Source organism: Plectropomus leopardus, chromosome 23, assembly GCF_008729295.1.
Source record: "Plectropomus leopardus isolate mb chromosome 23, YSFRI_Pleo_2.0, whole genome shotgun sequence".
NCBI classification, from domain to species: domain Eukaryota; kingdom Metazoa; phylum Chordata; class Actinopteri; order Perciformes; family Serranidae; genus Plectropomus; species Plectropomus leopardus.
In genome coordinates this window covers 610,731-626,612 of record NC_056485.1, presented here as the reverse complement: position 1 = coordinate 626,612, position 15,882 = coordinate 610,731, and the positions used below count along the sequence as shown (strand labels likewise).

At 42.3% G+C, this 15,882-nt stretch overlaps 1 protein-coding gene across 2 annotated transcripts in view; it reads left to right on the top strand.

The window, feature by feature from the left end:
- The window catches only part of afap1 (actin filament associated protein 1), a 78,453-nt gene extending 62,787 nt beyond the window's left edge, over positions 1-15,666 (top strand). For both annotated transcript variants that reach the window (XM_042512412.1, XM_042512411.1), the window contains 9 exons: positions 1,950-2,102; positions 2,591-2,802; positions 4,186-4,331; positions 4,647-4,761; positions 9,593-9,722; positions 14,286-14,450; positions 14,590-14,780; positions 15,085-15,252; positions 15,627-15,666. In XM_042512412.1, coding sequence (XP_042368346.1) covers positions 1,950-2,102; positions 2,591-2,802; positions 4,186-4,331; positions 4,647-4,761; positions 9,593-9,722; positions 14,286-14,450; positions 14,590-14,780; positions 15,085-15,252; positions 15,627-15,653 — 1,307 coding nt within the window. In that variant the 3' untranslated portion in view covers positions 15,654-15,666. The remainder of the gene's footprint in view (positions 1-1,949; positions 2,103-2,590; positions 2,803-4,185; positions 4,332-4,646; positions 4,762-9,592; positions 9,723-14,285; positions 14,451-14,589; positions 14,781-15,084; positions 15,253-15,626) is intronic.
- The last annotated feature ends 216 nt before the right edge of the window (positions 15,667-15,882 follow it).

Below are 15,882 nucleotides of genomic sequence, written 5' to 3'. Positions count from 1 at the left end.
AGCACAGGGGTGCTAGTAAACAGTGACTTTAGTCATGTGAAGGTGAGATCCGCTTCAGGAGTCCAGGAGTATGGGATTTTAATTGAGGTGAGTTGGGTCAGAGGAGCGGCCATCTTGCTATAGTCGCGCATGAAGCAACGATAGAAATTGGCGAACCCAAGGAAGCATTGCAGTTCCTTACGGGAGGAGGGAGTGGGCCACTCTGTGACGGAGATCTTGGAGGGGTCCAGCTGCAGTTGCCCCTTGGCTATGATGTAGCCAAGAAAGCTGACTCAGGGGGAGTGGAATTCACAACTCTCGGGCTTTACGAAGAGTCGATCCTCGGAGAGCCTCTTTAACACCAGCCTCACGTGCTGCCTGTGTTCCTCCAAGGTGCGGGAGAAGATGAGGATGTCATCAAGACAGACAAACACAAACTGACCAATCATGTCTCTCAGGATGTCGTTCATCAGGGCCTGGAAAACAGCGGGCGCATTAGTCAAACCAAAGGGCATCTCCAGATACTTGAAGTGGCCAAGGGGAGTGTTGAATGCGGTCTTCCACTTGTCTCCTTCCTTGATGCGCACCAAATGGTAGGCGTTACAGAGGTCCAGCTCACTGAAGATTTGAGAGTGGCTGAGGGGAAGAGGATACTTATTTTTGATGGTAATATCGTTGAGACCGCGAAAATCAATACATGGGCGGAGGGAAGAGTCCTTCTTTTTAACAAAGAAGAAACCAGTGCCTAAAGGAGAGGAGGAGGGGCAAATGAGGCCCGCTTTCAGTGAGCCCTGGATATAGGACTCCATGGCCTCTCTCTCGGGACGTGAGAGGTTGTAAACACAGCTCATAGGAAGGGGGGCTCCGGGGAGGAGGTCTATGGCGCAGTCATAAGGGCGGTGAGGGGGTAGAGACAGGGCTAGCTCCTTGCTAAACATCGAAGCGAGGTCGAGATACTCAGGGGGCACTCAGGACAAATAAGGTGGGACTGGAGGAGATACTGAGTGGAAGTGGGCCGGTGATGCGGAGAGGAGACACAGGGAGTGGCATTGGAAGCTCCAGCCCGTGATGAGGTCTTTCAGTCAATCTGGGGGTTGTGGGCCTGGAGCCAAAGTAAACCTAAAACTACGGGAGTGAGGGGAGATGGGAGAATGAAAAAAACTGAATAGTCTCATGATGGTTACCTGACATGCTGAGGGAAATTGGGGAGGTGCAATGTGTGATGGAGGCGATCAGCCTGCCCCCCAAGGCGATAACCTTTTTAGGATTCTCCAGGGGCTCAAGGGGAAGACCTCTCCTTTCAGCCCAGTCAGCATCCATAAAGTTGTCATCGGCCCCTGAGAGGAGGTTTGGGTCAGCAGTGCGCTCTCTGTCACTGGTGTGTAGTGTAGTAAAACAACTCCACATTGGTTTCGAGTCACATGACATGAAAGCTTTTGCAAAAAATGCTGAATTGTCATAAATCTTAATATAAATTAGAAAATGCACTCAAATTAATTAAAAATGATCTTGCAGTCATGAGATACAGTGTCTTTTTAAAATCAGTAAATGTAATGTATTTCCATAGTTTTCAGCACATCAGTTTGAACTAGTATTCATTTGTAGATTCTGATTTGGGTACATTGTGTGTGTCTTTGGCGGGGGGGGGGGGTTGCAAATTGAACGTAATTTACAAAGACCTTTGACACCTACAAGGGTCTGATTAAACCAAATGCTGCTGATTCTAAACTTGTGGCTGTTGATAGAACAGTAATTCAGTGGCTCTTTCTCTTTCTTTTTCTGTTGCACAGTATTGTAAAATCATCCAAACATAACAAAAAAAACGTGTAACATCTCTCTTGGTAAATTCTCATGTCTAGATAATGACAGGAAGGAACATTAAGTCTTCAGGGGGCCTTCAAGTGGGATATTACACAGTGTTTTACCAATTACCCAGGATTCAATTCATATTCTCTGTGTCTCTGTCTCAGGAAAGGGAAAGAAGAACACAAAGTTGGAGCAAAAGACTGGGACAGTGGGGAAAGGGGCAGGGAAGAAGATCACTAAAATCATCGGGCTGGGTAAGAAGAAGCCGTCTACAGATGAGCAGACCTCGTCAGCTGAAGAAGACGTACCCACATGTGGTGAGACAAAAACATTCAACTCATTATCCTACGGGAATCAGTTTGCTTCAGATGAAGTTTGTCGTCTGAGAGAGAGAGGGGAAGCATGTGAGACAAAGGCCACCTGACCTACAAAACAAAATTGCAAAGAAGCAGAAACAAAGATGGCTGAATGAAAGATGGTCACAGAGAGGTCTTTGTTCTCTGAGAGTATGGTCAGTCAGATGAACAATAGAACAAAGGAAATGTGGGGATTGCAATCTATGAGTTTCAATGTGTTAAGAGTATGTTTAAGGCCAAATTCAAGATATATATGCACGATCTGTGTCTATCCTAATAGAGGCACCAGGTTTCTACGGAATAAAGCCAGGATAAGGCATTTTTCATTTCATGTCTTAAAGAAGTCAACTGTTTCCTGTGCTGGATAGTTTGACATAAAGTGTTTGATATGGTTAAGATCTGTGAAAAATGTTGTGACTTTTTTCCTCTGACTTTGCTTTGTTCGACAGGCTACCTGAACGTGTTGTCCAATAACCGCTGGAGGGAGCGCTGGTGCCGCCTAAAAGACAACCAGCTGCTGCTCCATAAGGACCGTGATGACCTGAAAAGCCACATCGCCTCGCTGCCCCTCCGAGGCTGCGAGGTCAGCCCCGGCCTCGATCACAAACACGCCTTTGCCTTCCGCTTGCTTCGTAATGGCCAGGAGGTGGCTGTGCTGGAGGTGAGCTGTGTTCCATTAATCCTGGTGACCTCCCAATGGTCTGTTTGATCTTGTGTATGAGTAGGTGTGTTTTTTCCTCTGTTGACTGTCAAACATTCATCGGGACAGACATGCCAGGGAATATATGAAAGCATAGTCATTAGTACAAGCAAACACTGCTTGTCATGTTTCCCTCTTATTCTCTGAGCTTCCATTATGTGGACAAACATCTACACCTGCCAGACACTTTTCTTTGCTTAGTGTTTTATGTTGTTGGTGTATATGAACTTTCTATTTTGCCGTTTTGTTTTAATGCCTCCGAGTCAGCGATAAGTATGTCCAGAGGCATTATGTTTTCAGCTTGTCTGTCCTTACATCTGCCCTTTTGTGAACACGGTATCTCAAGAACATCTTGAAATCAAATGCCAACTTCAATTTATCAATGAATTGATTTAATTTTGGTGGTCATAGGTCAAAGTTCAAGGTCGTTGTAACCTTGTTTGTGTCATTCTCGTGAATTCAGTATGTCAAGAACGTCTTTAGAGAATGTCTTCAAATGTGGCACAAAGATTTACCTCAACAATTAACTGATTAGAATTTGGTGGTCAAAGGTCATTGTGACCTTGTGTCTGTCTAATTTAGTAAACATGATGTCTCACGGAGGTCTTGGGGGAATTTCACCAAATTTGGCCAGACATCCAATTGGACAAGCTGATTGGCTCTTGGCCAAAAGTGGCAATAACTCAAGAATCCATTCGCTAATTATGACAAAATTGCACACTAATTTCTAACAGGATATATCAGGACATTTTATATCTGAAAGGTCAAAGGTCGACATCATCACTTTCGGCATAAAACACTTTTTTTGCCATTACTCAACATTATATCTCTGAAACAGAAAGAGAGACACTTGGTCAGATACTGGATTGGTGACACTGATCTGTAAACTGTGCTGACTGTAGAGATCTTCTGTGCTGCCAGGGGGAAGTTGTGTGGGAAGCATCCATGTTTTCACAGACATGGATGTAAATTGTAACAGAAACTTGACTGTGTGCAGAGGCATTAATTGTGGGGTGGTAATGGTAGTTTGATCCTCAAGTCATCCGCACGCAATCCTTTGCTGGATATTTGCTTCTATTTCCTTTCCCTTTAAAACTGCATCATTTCTAAGCCTTTGATGGATTATAATATGCAGGAGGTGGACTGTCCCTAAAACAACCCAAAAGAGCTCTAAATTTGAGAAAATTATATAAATGGGTCTTAAAATCCGTGATGAAATAAAACTCTTATCAAAACATTAGTTTAGATTGCACCTTGCTTTATCTAAAAGATGCAACAGGAATTTTCATTTTTTTATTATTTCATCATTAGGCTAATTCCTGTACCTTTATTCTTTTCCTCAAGGCCTCCTCCTCTGAGGAGATGGGTCGCTGGTTGGGGATTTTATTGGCTGAGACTGGCTCCACCACAGACCCAGCCACCCTGCACTATGACTACATTGACGTGGAGACCACCGCCAATGTCATCCAGCTGGCCAAACAGTCCTTCTGGTGAGGGACACCAGTCTCTCCAGTGATAAAAACCCAAACCTAAATTGTTGTGTGCGTGTGTGTGTTTCATTCAGATGGCTCATATCATGATTGTGTTTTTTTACATGGTGTCCTTTTCGTAGTGACTGTCACAGTTGTGAAAAACATGATGTAAATGCTAAATATTCAGCCCTTACTGTAACTAAAGGAAATGACACAACAGCTTCTATTAATCCAAGGGAAGTGTCTGATTGTGTGTGTTTAAGCACTGTGACATAAAAATCTCATAGATGCACTTAATTTATGAAAATATTGAATTTGGATGTCTGTTCCCAGTTTCACCAGTAAGCGTGCTGTCTCACCTAACCCATACCTGGATAACCCAGTCAATGGCTACGCCTGTCCCACTGGTATGGCTCTGCACTATGATGATGTGCCCATTAATGGAATGGTAAGAATACACCACCCATAACAAGTAAACTAAAGCCGTTTAAAACAGGAACCCATTAAGCTATTTTTCTCATTTTCAGCTAAAGTCTGTTGTGTTTCTTACTCTCTTTTGTTTCTACTGCTTTTCACTTTCCTGTGTAGCATTAAAGGTGCTACATGTAATATCTTTATTTCATAGGCATTATGTTTTAGGGTTATCTGTCCTGTTCTTGTGAATGTGTTATCTTGAAAATGCCTTAAAGGAATTTCTTCAGATTAGACACAAACGTTCACTTTGACTCAAAGATGAACTTCAACTTCAACTAGAGTTTAGTGGTCAAAGGTCAAGGTCACTGCAACCTCACAAAACATGTTTTTGACCGTAACTCGTGAATTGGAATGCTTATTTCACACAAATGTTTTATAAGATATAATGTTGAAGTGGTGATATTTTATACCCTGGGGTTAAGGTCAACTTCACTGTGACATCATAATGTTCTGTAGAAACACTTTTCTGGCTGTTACTCAAAGACATATCTCAGGAACAGAAGAGGAGACATTTGGTCAGATACTTAATTTGTGAAACTGATCTGTAAACTGTGCTGATTGTAGAGATATTCTGTGCTTCGAAGAGGAAGATATGTGTGAAGCATCCATGTTTTTACAGACATGGATGTAAACTGCATGTGTAAAGGGACCATCACACTTAGACACCTCGCTAGAAAAGCATTGCCAGCAAAACCATTGTTTCCCTATGGTACATGCGCACATGTCAGGCGCTCCTCTCTTGCTACTGTGCGACACGTTTTTCTGCCGGTTTTTTAAAGTTAAAATATTTTTAACTTTTTAGCTCAAGAGTGGAACCACTTGTCAATGTTACTTTAGGCCATGTGCACACAGTATGCACACAGCCCCGCTCCAGTGTTGCTCCAGATTCACTTCCAAGGTGTATTTGCAGTGGCTGAGCCTGGTGCGATGTGTCTTGGTGTGATCGCTGCTTAATTTTAATGGTGTGTAGAGACACACAACCATGTAGCAGTAGTTTTAAATAAGAGTATAGAGTCACAGCTGTGCTCTGCTGGATACAGAGGCTGACTGCCTGAAAATGCCCAGGTCTTAAATGACACATGTAGCACCTTTACTCATATACTGCAACCAACTAACTCTATACTGCTATCATCGCTTTTGATCTTTTATGTATGTCTCTTTCCTTCTCATTCTCCTCTCCTCTCCTCTGCTCTCCTCTCCTCTCTCCTCTCCTGTCCTCTCTTCTCTCCTCTCTCCTCTCTCTGCTTGCTTGCATGCTTGAGTGCTCCCCTGAGGACCCGGAGGCGCAGTACTCCAGTCCCAGCACAGTGGGGTGCCAGCTGAAAAAGGAGATGTACTATGAGAACATGCCCTCACCCAAGCCGGACAGCCGCTATCCTCCCAAGCCTTCCTCTTGTACTTCCTCCACCTCTACCAGTCACTACAAAACCCCTGTTTCTAAAATCTCCTCTAAGTTCCTCAGTGCTGATACTAAAGCTAAAGCTGCTGCTCAGGTGACTAACACTCTGCTCACTAATCACTGCTGTCCTGTCCTCTAGTCTCATCAACCGCTCTATAATTCAGTCATTTGTGTCAGTGTACTTTCAGTGTTCCATCAGTGTGTCATTATTACAGGTCTCCCAACCCCAACTATCAAAACTGTTACACTGCATAAGGGCCTCGGTAACACTGAAACTTTGTTAAATATCTGTGACTTACTGAGGAGCCCAAACACAGCATTGTTTTCACACAAAACAACACTGGCTCTATGTTTAATTGAAAAGGCACCTGCTAGACACATGTTTAAGGTAAGATTTGTCTTTATTATATATTTACATATATAATGACAGAAGTAACAGCAGTTGCTGATCAAGTATTTTGAAATAAGATAAACTACAAATATACACCTCTGGCTGGTTTTAGGCTGAATTTAGGGGGAAGTGTGTCTGAAATGATGCGCAAAACATCAGGAATGTTTCTCTTTGATGGAACACTGTAGCTCTAAAACACGGTTGTACTTGGTTTGTATGTTTTACTTCATGTTAAGTGTTAGATAGTTTTTCAACTTTATAGTCATGAAATTGAAAAATGATCATTTATACATATTTAGGATTTTTGGTGTTAAAACTGTGAATAATTGACAACTATAACAGCTGTAATCATTATTGAAGTTACAGCAACCACTTTTACACAGAGATGGTGCTATAGGGCTGCAACGAAGTCCCTTCTTTATTCCGCCTTTGCATTTTTACACAGAACCAAACAACATCATTCCGGTATGTGATTATACACTGCATCACATCATCCCACAATCAAAAGAAGCGTGATGGGCATGACAATGCAACACAACACATGCGTCAGCAGCGATTTCTAACCAACAATAAACATGTCAATCAAAACCATTTGTTATATGGCTGCTGATCTCTTCCTCTGCTCAGATGGCAAAGAGCTCTTGTATATCATTGTTTTCCTTAATTTACAGATGCGGCCACTTTTATGAATACATAATGCATAATCAAAACATCACACCCATGGCCATGTCTTTCTGGCTTTGCTTTTTACACCGACCTTGTTTTGGAGCTGTTACCACCTCCAGTCATGATTCAAAGGAGAGACCACTCAATCCTCTTCACAATCAGATGTTATATGCATGATAGTCCCACTTTAAACAGGCTGGAAAAGCAGCTAGAAAATACTGTAAGTCTAGAAACCATATTCTAAGGCATAAACAAAGTAGTAATGACTGCAGTGTACTGTGGGCCATCACACACTGATTTATGTTGTTCTGTGCAGCCAGTTTGCAGCCAGAGAGCCTCTAGCTGAGAGGAGCCATTTGATGAACACTCCCGTAGATACAATATAAACATAATTGTCACCTAATTAGTTGTTTTAGCTATATAACTTGTCAGGAAAATCCATGCCTACAGAGCAACATTTTCTTTCATTCAGTCATGTTTGTGTCTACCTATAAGTCCAATATTTGCAGCTGTAGCAGAGCAAATGTATAATATATAATATCATAATATATAGTTATATACAGTATTTAGATATATAAATTAAAACACTGAGCTGAAAGAGGCTTGAAAGCCTTGTGGAGATGAGAGAACTGCAGAGTTTCTGCAACAACCTTTAGTCCACATAAAAAATGTATTTACATTTGTTCATAGGGAAAATATCAAGATTGCAGCTGTAATGTGAGTTATGTTAGTAATGTCCGTCTGTCATTTATGCCATCCAAATGTTTTGGTGACACTTAACAGCCCTGCTGACACATTTTCTAGGGGGAATGTCCCAGATGATGAGTCCCCCTAAACCACTTTCCCACTGCAGAAAAAAAACCCCACTAACAACCGCTATCATCTAGCTTTTTAATGTATAATCAGCAATCACACCCAGGTCACATGACTCTGCAATAGACGTAGGTATTTATCCCCTCTGGCATTGATGGGAACACAACACCCAGGTGAACACGTTAATTTTAGCCTCTTAAATGGCGAAATGCAATGACCAGCTGACACAAAATACAGTCCATCGTTTCCCAAGCAGCATTGAACCAAATTAGTCAGAACCAAGTTAAAAAGAGAGACAGAATAATTAAGATATATATAAAAAGAAGTAACCTCTGTTCAATTTTCACAGACCTCTAGCCATGCTGCTTTCTGCTGTTTACTGGTGGACCCGCCTGTGACACACAACATGACACACACACACACACACACAGACCTCACACCTAAAAAACAACACACACAGAAAGGTATATTTGTCTGCTCACAGAGCCATGTACAATCAATTACTTAGGCTTGAGGAATCCAATGCGCTTTTATTCTACATAATGATATAACTTGGGTTTATCACACAAGTATCAGCTTTTTAAAATACTGTATATCTGCAGTGTTTTCATAATCAAGATCAGCTTTGTTTGCTAAGCATTTTTTCCAGCCTATACAGCTTACTCTGATTATAAGAACACTGAGGCTATTCTGCTCTGGCTTTACTGGACAGCTTAGCAGATAGCTAACATCCTGTCCATGAAATAAAGACCCAGGAAACTGGAGTTGAGTTGAGTGCTTAAGTATGGATATCTTTCTTTTGTAAAACTGTGAAAACATGAAAAATATAATTACAAACGGCTCATACACATAAACATTGCAAATAACAAAATATAGCATAAAGCTGTTGCATAAGAAAATAAACAATCTCAAATAAGTACCATAAAGGCCCACTTAGCATCCAAGCTAATTTTAGCATTGTCCATTAAAGGCAGATGCTAATTTCAGTCAGCAGCTTTTACAACTCTACACAACTGAAAACACATAATTAGCCTTTCCATATGTGCGCTGCAGTATGAAGTTCCATGATACACACAAAAATATTTACAGACTTTGATCTTCAGAGAAGAAATGGTTGAAAAGTGGCAGGTAACTGCTACATGTGGTCTTAACATAAAGTGAAACTTAACTGAGCTACCTACGACAAGCAAAAAGGGACATAAAACATGAATGCATTACGTTTTTACACCTTTAGGTGTTGCCACATGTCATATAAAGTGGGCCAGAACAGAGACTATAAAGCATTTTCAAAAGCTGGTACTTTTATGAAAAAAAAAAAAAACAAACAACAACTTACATTGTCTATATAGTCAAGTGTTGTGCAGAAATTAAACTGCTGTCCTTTTAGCTGCATCATAATTATTAAGGTTAAGGGTTTGATTTGGTCCGATATTTGGGACTTTGTCCACATGTATGTACTTTATATACAATGCCATATTAACTTCTCTGATATATTTGACAATTCTCTCTCCTTGTGTATCCTTGTTGTCCAATCAGCTTAAGGGAAAGAAGGGGACAGGAAACAATGGGGTGGCACTAAAGCAGAAGGCGGAGTCAAAGAACCAGCCCAAAAAGAATGGAGTCAATGGGACCAATGGGACAGCTTCTCTTAGACGCAACAGCTCCAGTAAGTGACAACAGAAACTATGCTGACGGTTTACATTCTTTTTTTTGGAGGACTAAAGTGTTGATATCGGAAGAGCTCATCAGACTAATACAGGAAGACCAAGGACAGAAAATCGACTCTTCAGTTCTTCAAAAATCGAATCTGAATACCAGTTTTCCCTGTCATTTCTGTGTGCGCGTTAGTGTCAGACAGTCTCTGTCTGGTTCCCCAGCTTCACCACCACTGACTGCCTTCTAGCAAATCTCTGCTCCACAGCACTTTGGAAAAATGCAGGATTACAAGTTACAGTTGGTTTAAATAGGGGGGAGTAAATAACTGAAAAACTTAAAAGCTATGTTACCCTCGAGACAATTCTTCTGACGCACGTCAGCCAGACTCAAACCCCCTGCCAACGTTGAGGTAACGCTCAGACTGGGAGAAGGTGGAATGATTGGGAGAGGATGGAATGTGGTTGTGTTAATGTGTTAATGCTTGTGTTCATAATGCTTGTGTGTTCATGTGTGTGTGTGTGTGTGTGTGTGTGTGTGTGTGTGTGTGTGTGTGTGTATAATGTGTGAACGAGCAGGGTTGTAACCGCTTGAGTAGCTCATCTTCCTTCAAGTGTTTGAATAGAAACACTGAATACATGTCATTTGGGATTTACGGTTTGCCACACTGTTCCATATTTCCAGTGTCAGATCAGTGTACTGAATGTGGAGATGTCAGTGGCGGTTTGAGGGAGTGATTTCTAATTAAATCATTCATATACATGCACATGCATACAAATGTTGGATGGTTCCCCTCAGTGTATTTTCCAGCTCTGTGGAATGAAGAACTGCTTCAGGCTGTGGCTGGGAGTTCACTGGGTTTCTGGGCAGTTCCCTGATGATAGAGCAGTTTTCATGCACATGTTGGTCTTGTCTTGGAAAACCTCTTCTTTTCAGACAATGAGGAGAATGCACAGGGGTCTTCGGGTGCTACATGACCAGAGACACAGAGAAAAGGAACTGTGGCACAGTTTTTTTCACTCTTTTCTCTGGTCTGTAGCACCAGTTTCAAAAAATCTTTGTGTCTTACTGCAGAGACAGCCTGGTTTTATGAAAACACCATCAGTCCAGCAGTGAAATACCACTTTAACCCAGTTTTGAATTCTTCACTGGACTTCACTTGATTTAAGTTTTAACAATTAACTATCCACAATTGCAAAACCTGAAACTTTGCCAGATCACATATTTGCAATTTTGCTGAAAGACTTTCTGAATATCGTATAAATTACACTTTGCTTATAAAAAACAAAAATAAACACAGAAGGGATCGGAAGTAATAGAATAAAATCAGTTTATTACAGCTTGAGAAGAAATTTTTTACTCACCAAGTTGTGAGATTATCATCAAAAGAAAGTCGATGAATAAGAAACTAAATGTTAAGCAGTAAGTTTCTGACGACTCTTGAGGGATGGCTCTGCCCTGCAAGAGTGGAGTTACATGGCAGTTATGCCTTTCTAACAACATGGAAGTAGTTCCTTTCCAATTCCCACAACTTATGTCGAACTGTTAAGAGCTTTTCCACCAAACATAAATTGGTTTAGAACTGAAGAGTTGGTTCTCAGCTGGAACCAAAAAATAGCAATTTTTTAACCTTAAGCACAAACTAGGGCTGTCCCAAATACCAGAGCTTCTGCATTAATACAGCGAATAATTGATGGGTGGGATGACAGACACTGTGCTGACACCTTGCACCCCATAGCTTCTGTGGCGAGAGGGGGGGTGATGAGGTATAAAAGTTTTTGGTCAGATGATACACTAAACCGACAACGCCACCTGGGGAGTTTCACCCCAGGAAATAGGTTTCATCCAAATTCACCGTTAAGGCACGCAGTTCGTTTCACTCAAGGCAGAGACACGTTTCTGTACAAACAAGCATGCTCTTTATTTTAACAGTCAATTTAAAACGCTAAAACACCACTCACACAGGGACAAATCAGGGGGGACTAATTTAAAGCTGAGGCTTACCGGGGTGCGTGGGCTACCGACTGATGCGGAGGATCCCCAATCAAACATATAAACACCCAAACACACACGTGACGGTCACACACAACACACACTCTGTGAGGATACCCAAAACCCAAGGGAGCACGGCACACGAGAAAAGGGGGGGAAACCCCGCCACCAGGTCACCACCACCACCACCGGACCTCAGCAACTAAAGGGAAAACAAAAGGAAATAAGTGGGGTCGCAACAAAATTCAACAAACAAATATCCAAAAAAAATTATACAAATCAGAAACTAAACAACACAAACTACCAACCACAAACGAAAGAAATAAAGACAAATACTGAAAGAATAACCCTCTGCCCAACCAAAATGTCAAAACCCAAGAAATTAACAAATTAGGCCAGCAGGCAGAGAAACTAAGTAAGTAATGAGAACAAAACAAAGAAATAAACAAATGTGGGGAGGGAGCTAACCCCACTATTCAATCACTGCATTAAAATTGTTAAAATGATGGAGATTAAAACCTTGCAAACAGGGAAAACAAAACAAAAGAAAACGGAAACAAAGCAACGCAGAAAACAAAATAAAACAGAGACAAAGCAGCAGCGGTCCCCCGTAGCTGGCGGCTATACGTCGCTTTAGTTCAAGCCGCAAACCCGGTCCGCCGGTGCTGACGTCACTCACGCACTAGCGGCAGACGTCACTCACGCACCATCGGCAGACGTCACTCAGGCACCATTAGCTGAGGAATAGGGATCTGAGGACCCAATAAACCAGCGTCCACCTACAACTCAGGCTAAAGTTAGCCGCGGTAATGACCAGTAACCGTGTAACAGGCAGAGAGGGAGACACCACCACAGCAGGCCATTCAGGTGACACGCACACGAGCCTGGGAAGCACCAAGTCGGCCACTCTGCAGCACAACACACAATCATTAGCTCCATGCTACGTGAAAAGCAGCAGGTGAGCAGACAAGCCGCGTTACCTGTCCGAAGCAAAACGTCCGGTGCGGATATGACATCACCCGTCAGGAACAGCGAAAGAGAGAGCTGGCAGGGAGGGATCGGTGAGGGCGCCTCCGGTGGTTGGCTGTGCCATTGCCAATGAGGCATGACAACTCACAGCTGTCTGTGCTGCCACACTTCATTGTCAGGATGGGGGAGGGAGAGACCGTGTGCTTCATGACTTCACTGTCAGGTTGGAAGAGATCATACGATGGTGAGAGAAAGACTCCGTAGGCCACAGAGCTTCAGTGTTAGCTAAGACAGCTCCCGGTGTGCCTCCGACTGCTTGACAGCTTAACACTTAATAGTTTGTTAAGTTAAAACTACTCCGACAGTTATCAGTATAATAGTCTGTGTCCAGAGTTTTAAATTAATCTGTTAAATTTCTTTGTGCAATCTGAAATGATCATCTGCTCTGTGCTGCAGGACAGAGCTCCACTCAGGGTGAGCTGCAGGGGGCTCACGTGTTTGTGTTCCGGTGCTGCTCACACAACACCGAAATGGTTTGTCAATAAACGGTTAATAACCGTGTTCCTGTCACCATGTGTGACAGGCCCAGCTGCAGGATCTCAAACACTGAAATGGCATTCTTCCTCTGAAAAACATTGTACATAAATGTACATATATATTTTTTAAAAATTCTGAATGCCTATATTGAAAACCAAATACCTACCCAATTAACGAATAGCTGAATATTTGGGTCCAGCCCTACTGCAAACTGAGGACACCAGTGGGTGTCAAGTGAAAAATCATCAGAACATAAAGAGTTTGCAGTGGTCTAGTGGGTTCATGGTTATTTTTTAATATCTGTGATTATAGAGCAAAATTTCTCAGATAATTACTGTAATCCACCACTTTGTTACTACTGTTTACTTGTGTTGTGCAATGCCCTCTGTTAATAACACATCCATGATTACTATTGTTCCATGCAAAACTTATGAAAATGTGGGGTGGTTCGCTGGATAGCACCTAGAGTCCACACACCAGGGCTAATTTGGTGGAAAATGGGTATGAGACACTGCTGAGGGTGGAACTTTCAGTTGCTAGCTTGTCTAGTTCTGCAGTACACAGGGATCACCATGTTTCTGCTGTCACCTTGATTTAGCTTCAACAAAAAGTACCATATCTCTGTGATTTAATACAACCAATGCAAACATTTTCAAAACAATGATTATGTACAAGCCCACCTCCCTCCACTATATGACTTTATACCCTTCATGAATACTTATGCAAACACAACTTCTTGTCTTTCCTCCAACATGAGTTACTTTATGTATTACAACTCTACACTCTCTGTCAAATTATTCTTTCAATTGTTGGTCTGTCATCTTGCAAGAAATACCAGATAAAAGAGGACAGCTCATTGCAATTCTAGTAAAAAGACAACAAACGTTACTGTCAATATCAGTCATCATATCCCACTGAAATGCATCTGTTGGAACTTTTTAAAATAACACATAAGACAACATCGACAAGCCCACAGTCACTGCACTTTGTGAGATTATTATCTCAGTCATGTGTTGGTCACCTTGCAGGAAGTAACCTCTTGGATTCAGCTTCTTCACACCAAATCTTTGTTGTGCAGGTGCAGACCAGTGTAAGTATGGGAAGAACCGTGTGGAGGCCGACGCCAAGAGGCTGCAGACCAAGGAGGAAGAGCTGATGAAGAAGAAGCAGGACATTAGGAACCATCTGACCCAGCTGAAAAAAGAGAGGAGAGACCTACGCACTGCGCTGGAGGCTGCTGCTGGTATGAACAGCTTCCATTTATGTTTGGTCTGAAATCTAAAGGAGCAGGAAAGTGAAGTGTTCTCCACACAACATCTCTCCAGCTCCCAGTTTATTAAAGTAACAAACACTCACAGAGAGTTTGTCTCCTCCTCCAATAGCCAAACGCTCGCATGCAGCGTTGTCAGAGCGACTGAAGAAGGTGGAGCAGGACTGCAAGCAGAGGGAGGAGGAGCGGGTAAACCTGGAGCTGGAGCTGACGGAGGTGAAGGAGAGCCTGAAGAAAGCCCTGAGTGGTGGGGTCACCCTGGGCCTCACCATTGAACCCAAAGCTAGCTCCTCTGGAGTCCAGGTCAGGAACACCTGCGACCTGTTTCATGTGTGCTGCTGTTATACTGCGGTCAAGTCAAGTCAAGTCAATTTTATTTATAGAGCCCATTATCACAAAACATGGTTTGCCTCAGAGGGTTTTACAGTGTACGACATCCCTCTGCCCTTAGACCCTCACATCACCCAAGGAAAAAGTCCGGAAATAGAACCCCTGTAACGGGGGAGAAAAAAAAGGAAGAAACCTCAGGAAGAGCGATAGAGGATGATAATTCTTCTCTGTGTGTGTGTGTGTGTGTGTGTGTGTGTGTGTGTGTGTGTATGTGTAGTCACCAGCGATGTTGCGTCGGACCCATGAATCTTCTCCATTCTCCAGCTGTGACACCAGTGACACAGAGTCCTGCTCCCTGCCGGTGAACAGCGCCTCTCTGCTGCGTCGGCAGCAGGGCAACCAGAAGGCGTCACCAGTTCGGGGACACGTCCTCAGGAAGGCCAAGGTCAGAGGTCACTCTGCAGACTGAGTGCGACTAGCTGTGTCGAAAAACTTTCTAATATCAGGCCAGTTGTGGCGGTCACAGCTGTAGGTAGATACTATCTTTCTATCTAGATAGACAGATAGATATATCTATATCTATAAACTGTGTGTGTATATATATATATATATATATGTGTGTGTGTGTGTGTGTGTGTGTGTGTGTGTGTCTCACTCTCTCATAGATATAAATGCACACAACCATATAGCATAAATTATAGTTTGGTTTAAATTTAAAGTATGGTTTATTTTACTTCAAAAAATGTTTACCCTTTATTCTGAAAAAGTGACAGTGGTTAAACGTGTGTGTGTGTGTGTGTTTGTTTGTTTGTTTTGCAGGAATGGGAGCAGAAGAGCGGCACATAAACCAGCAGACCCTCACATCAGTCTGACCTTCATGTCTTTCTTCTTTTAAAGAAATTGTTTATATATTTATTTGTTGATACTGTCAGAGCGTGTTGAGGAGCACACAAGCATCATTCACGTGAACATAACCGTCACTGGTTTTTAGTATGCTGTCAATAACACAACATACACATACAACCTTTTTAGTTTTATCATTGAGCATGCTGAGTGTACTAAATTGTGCAATTTG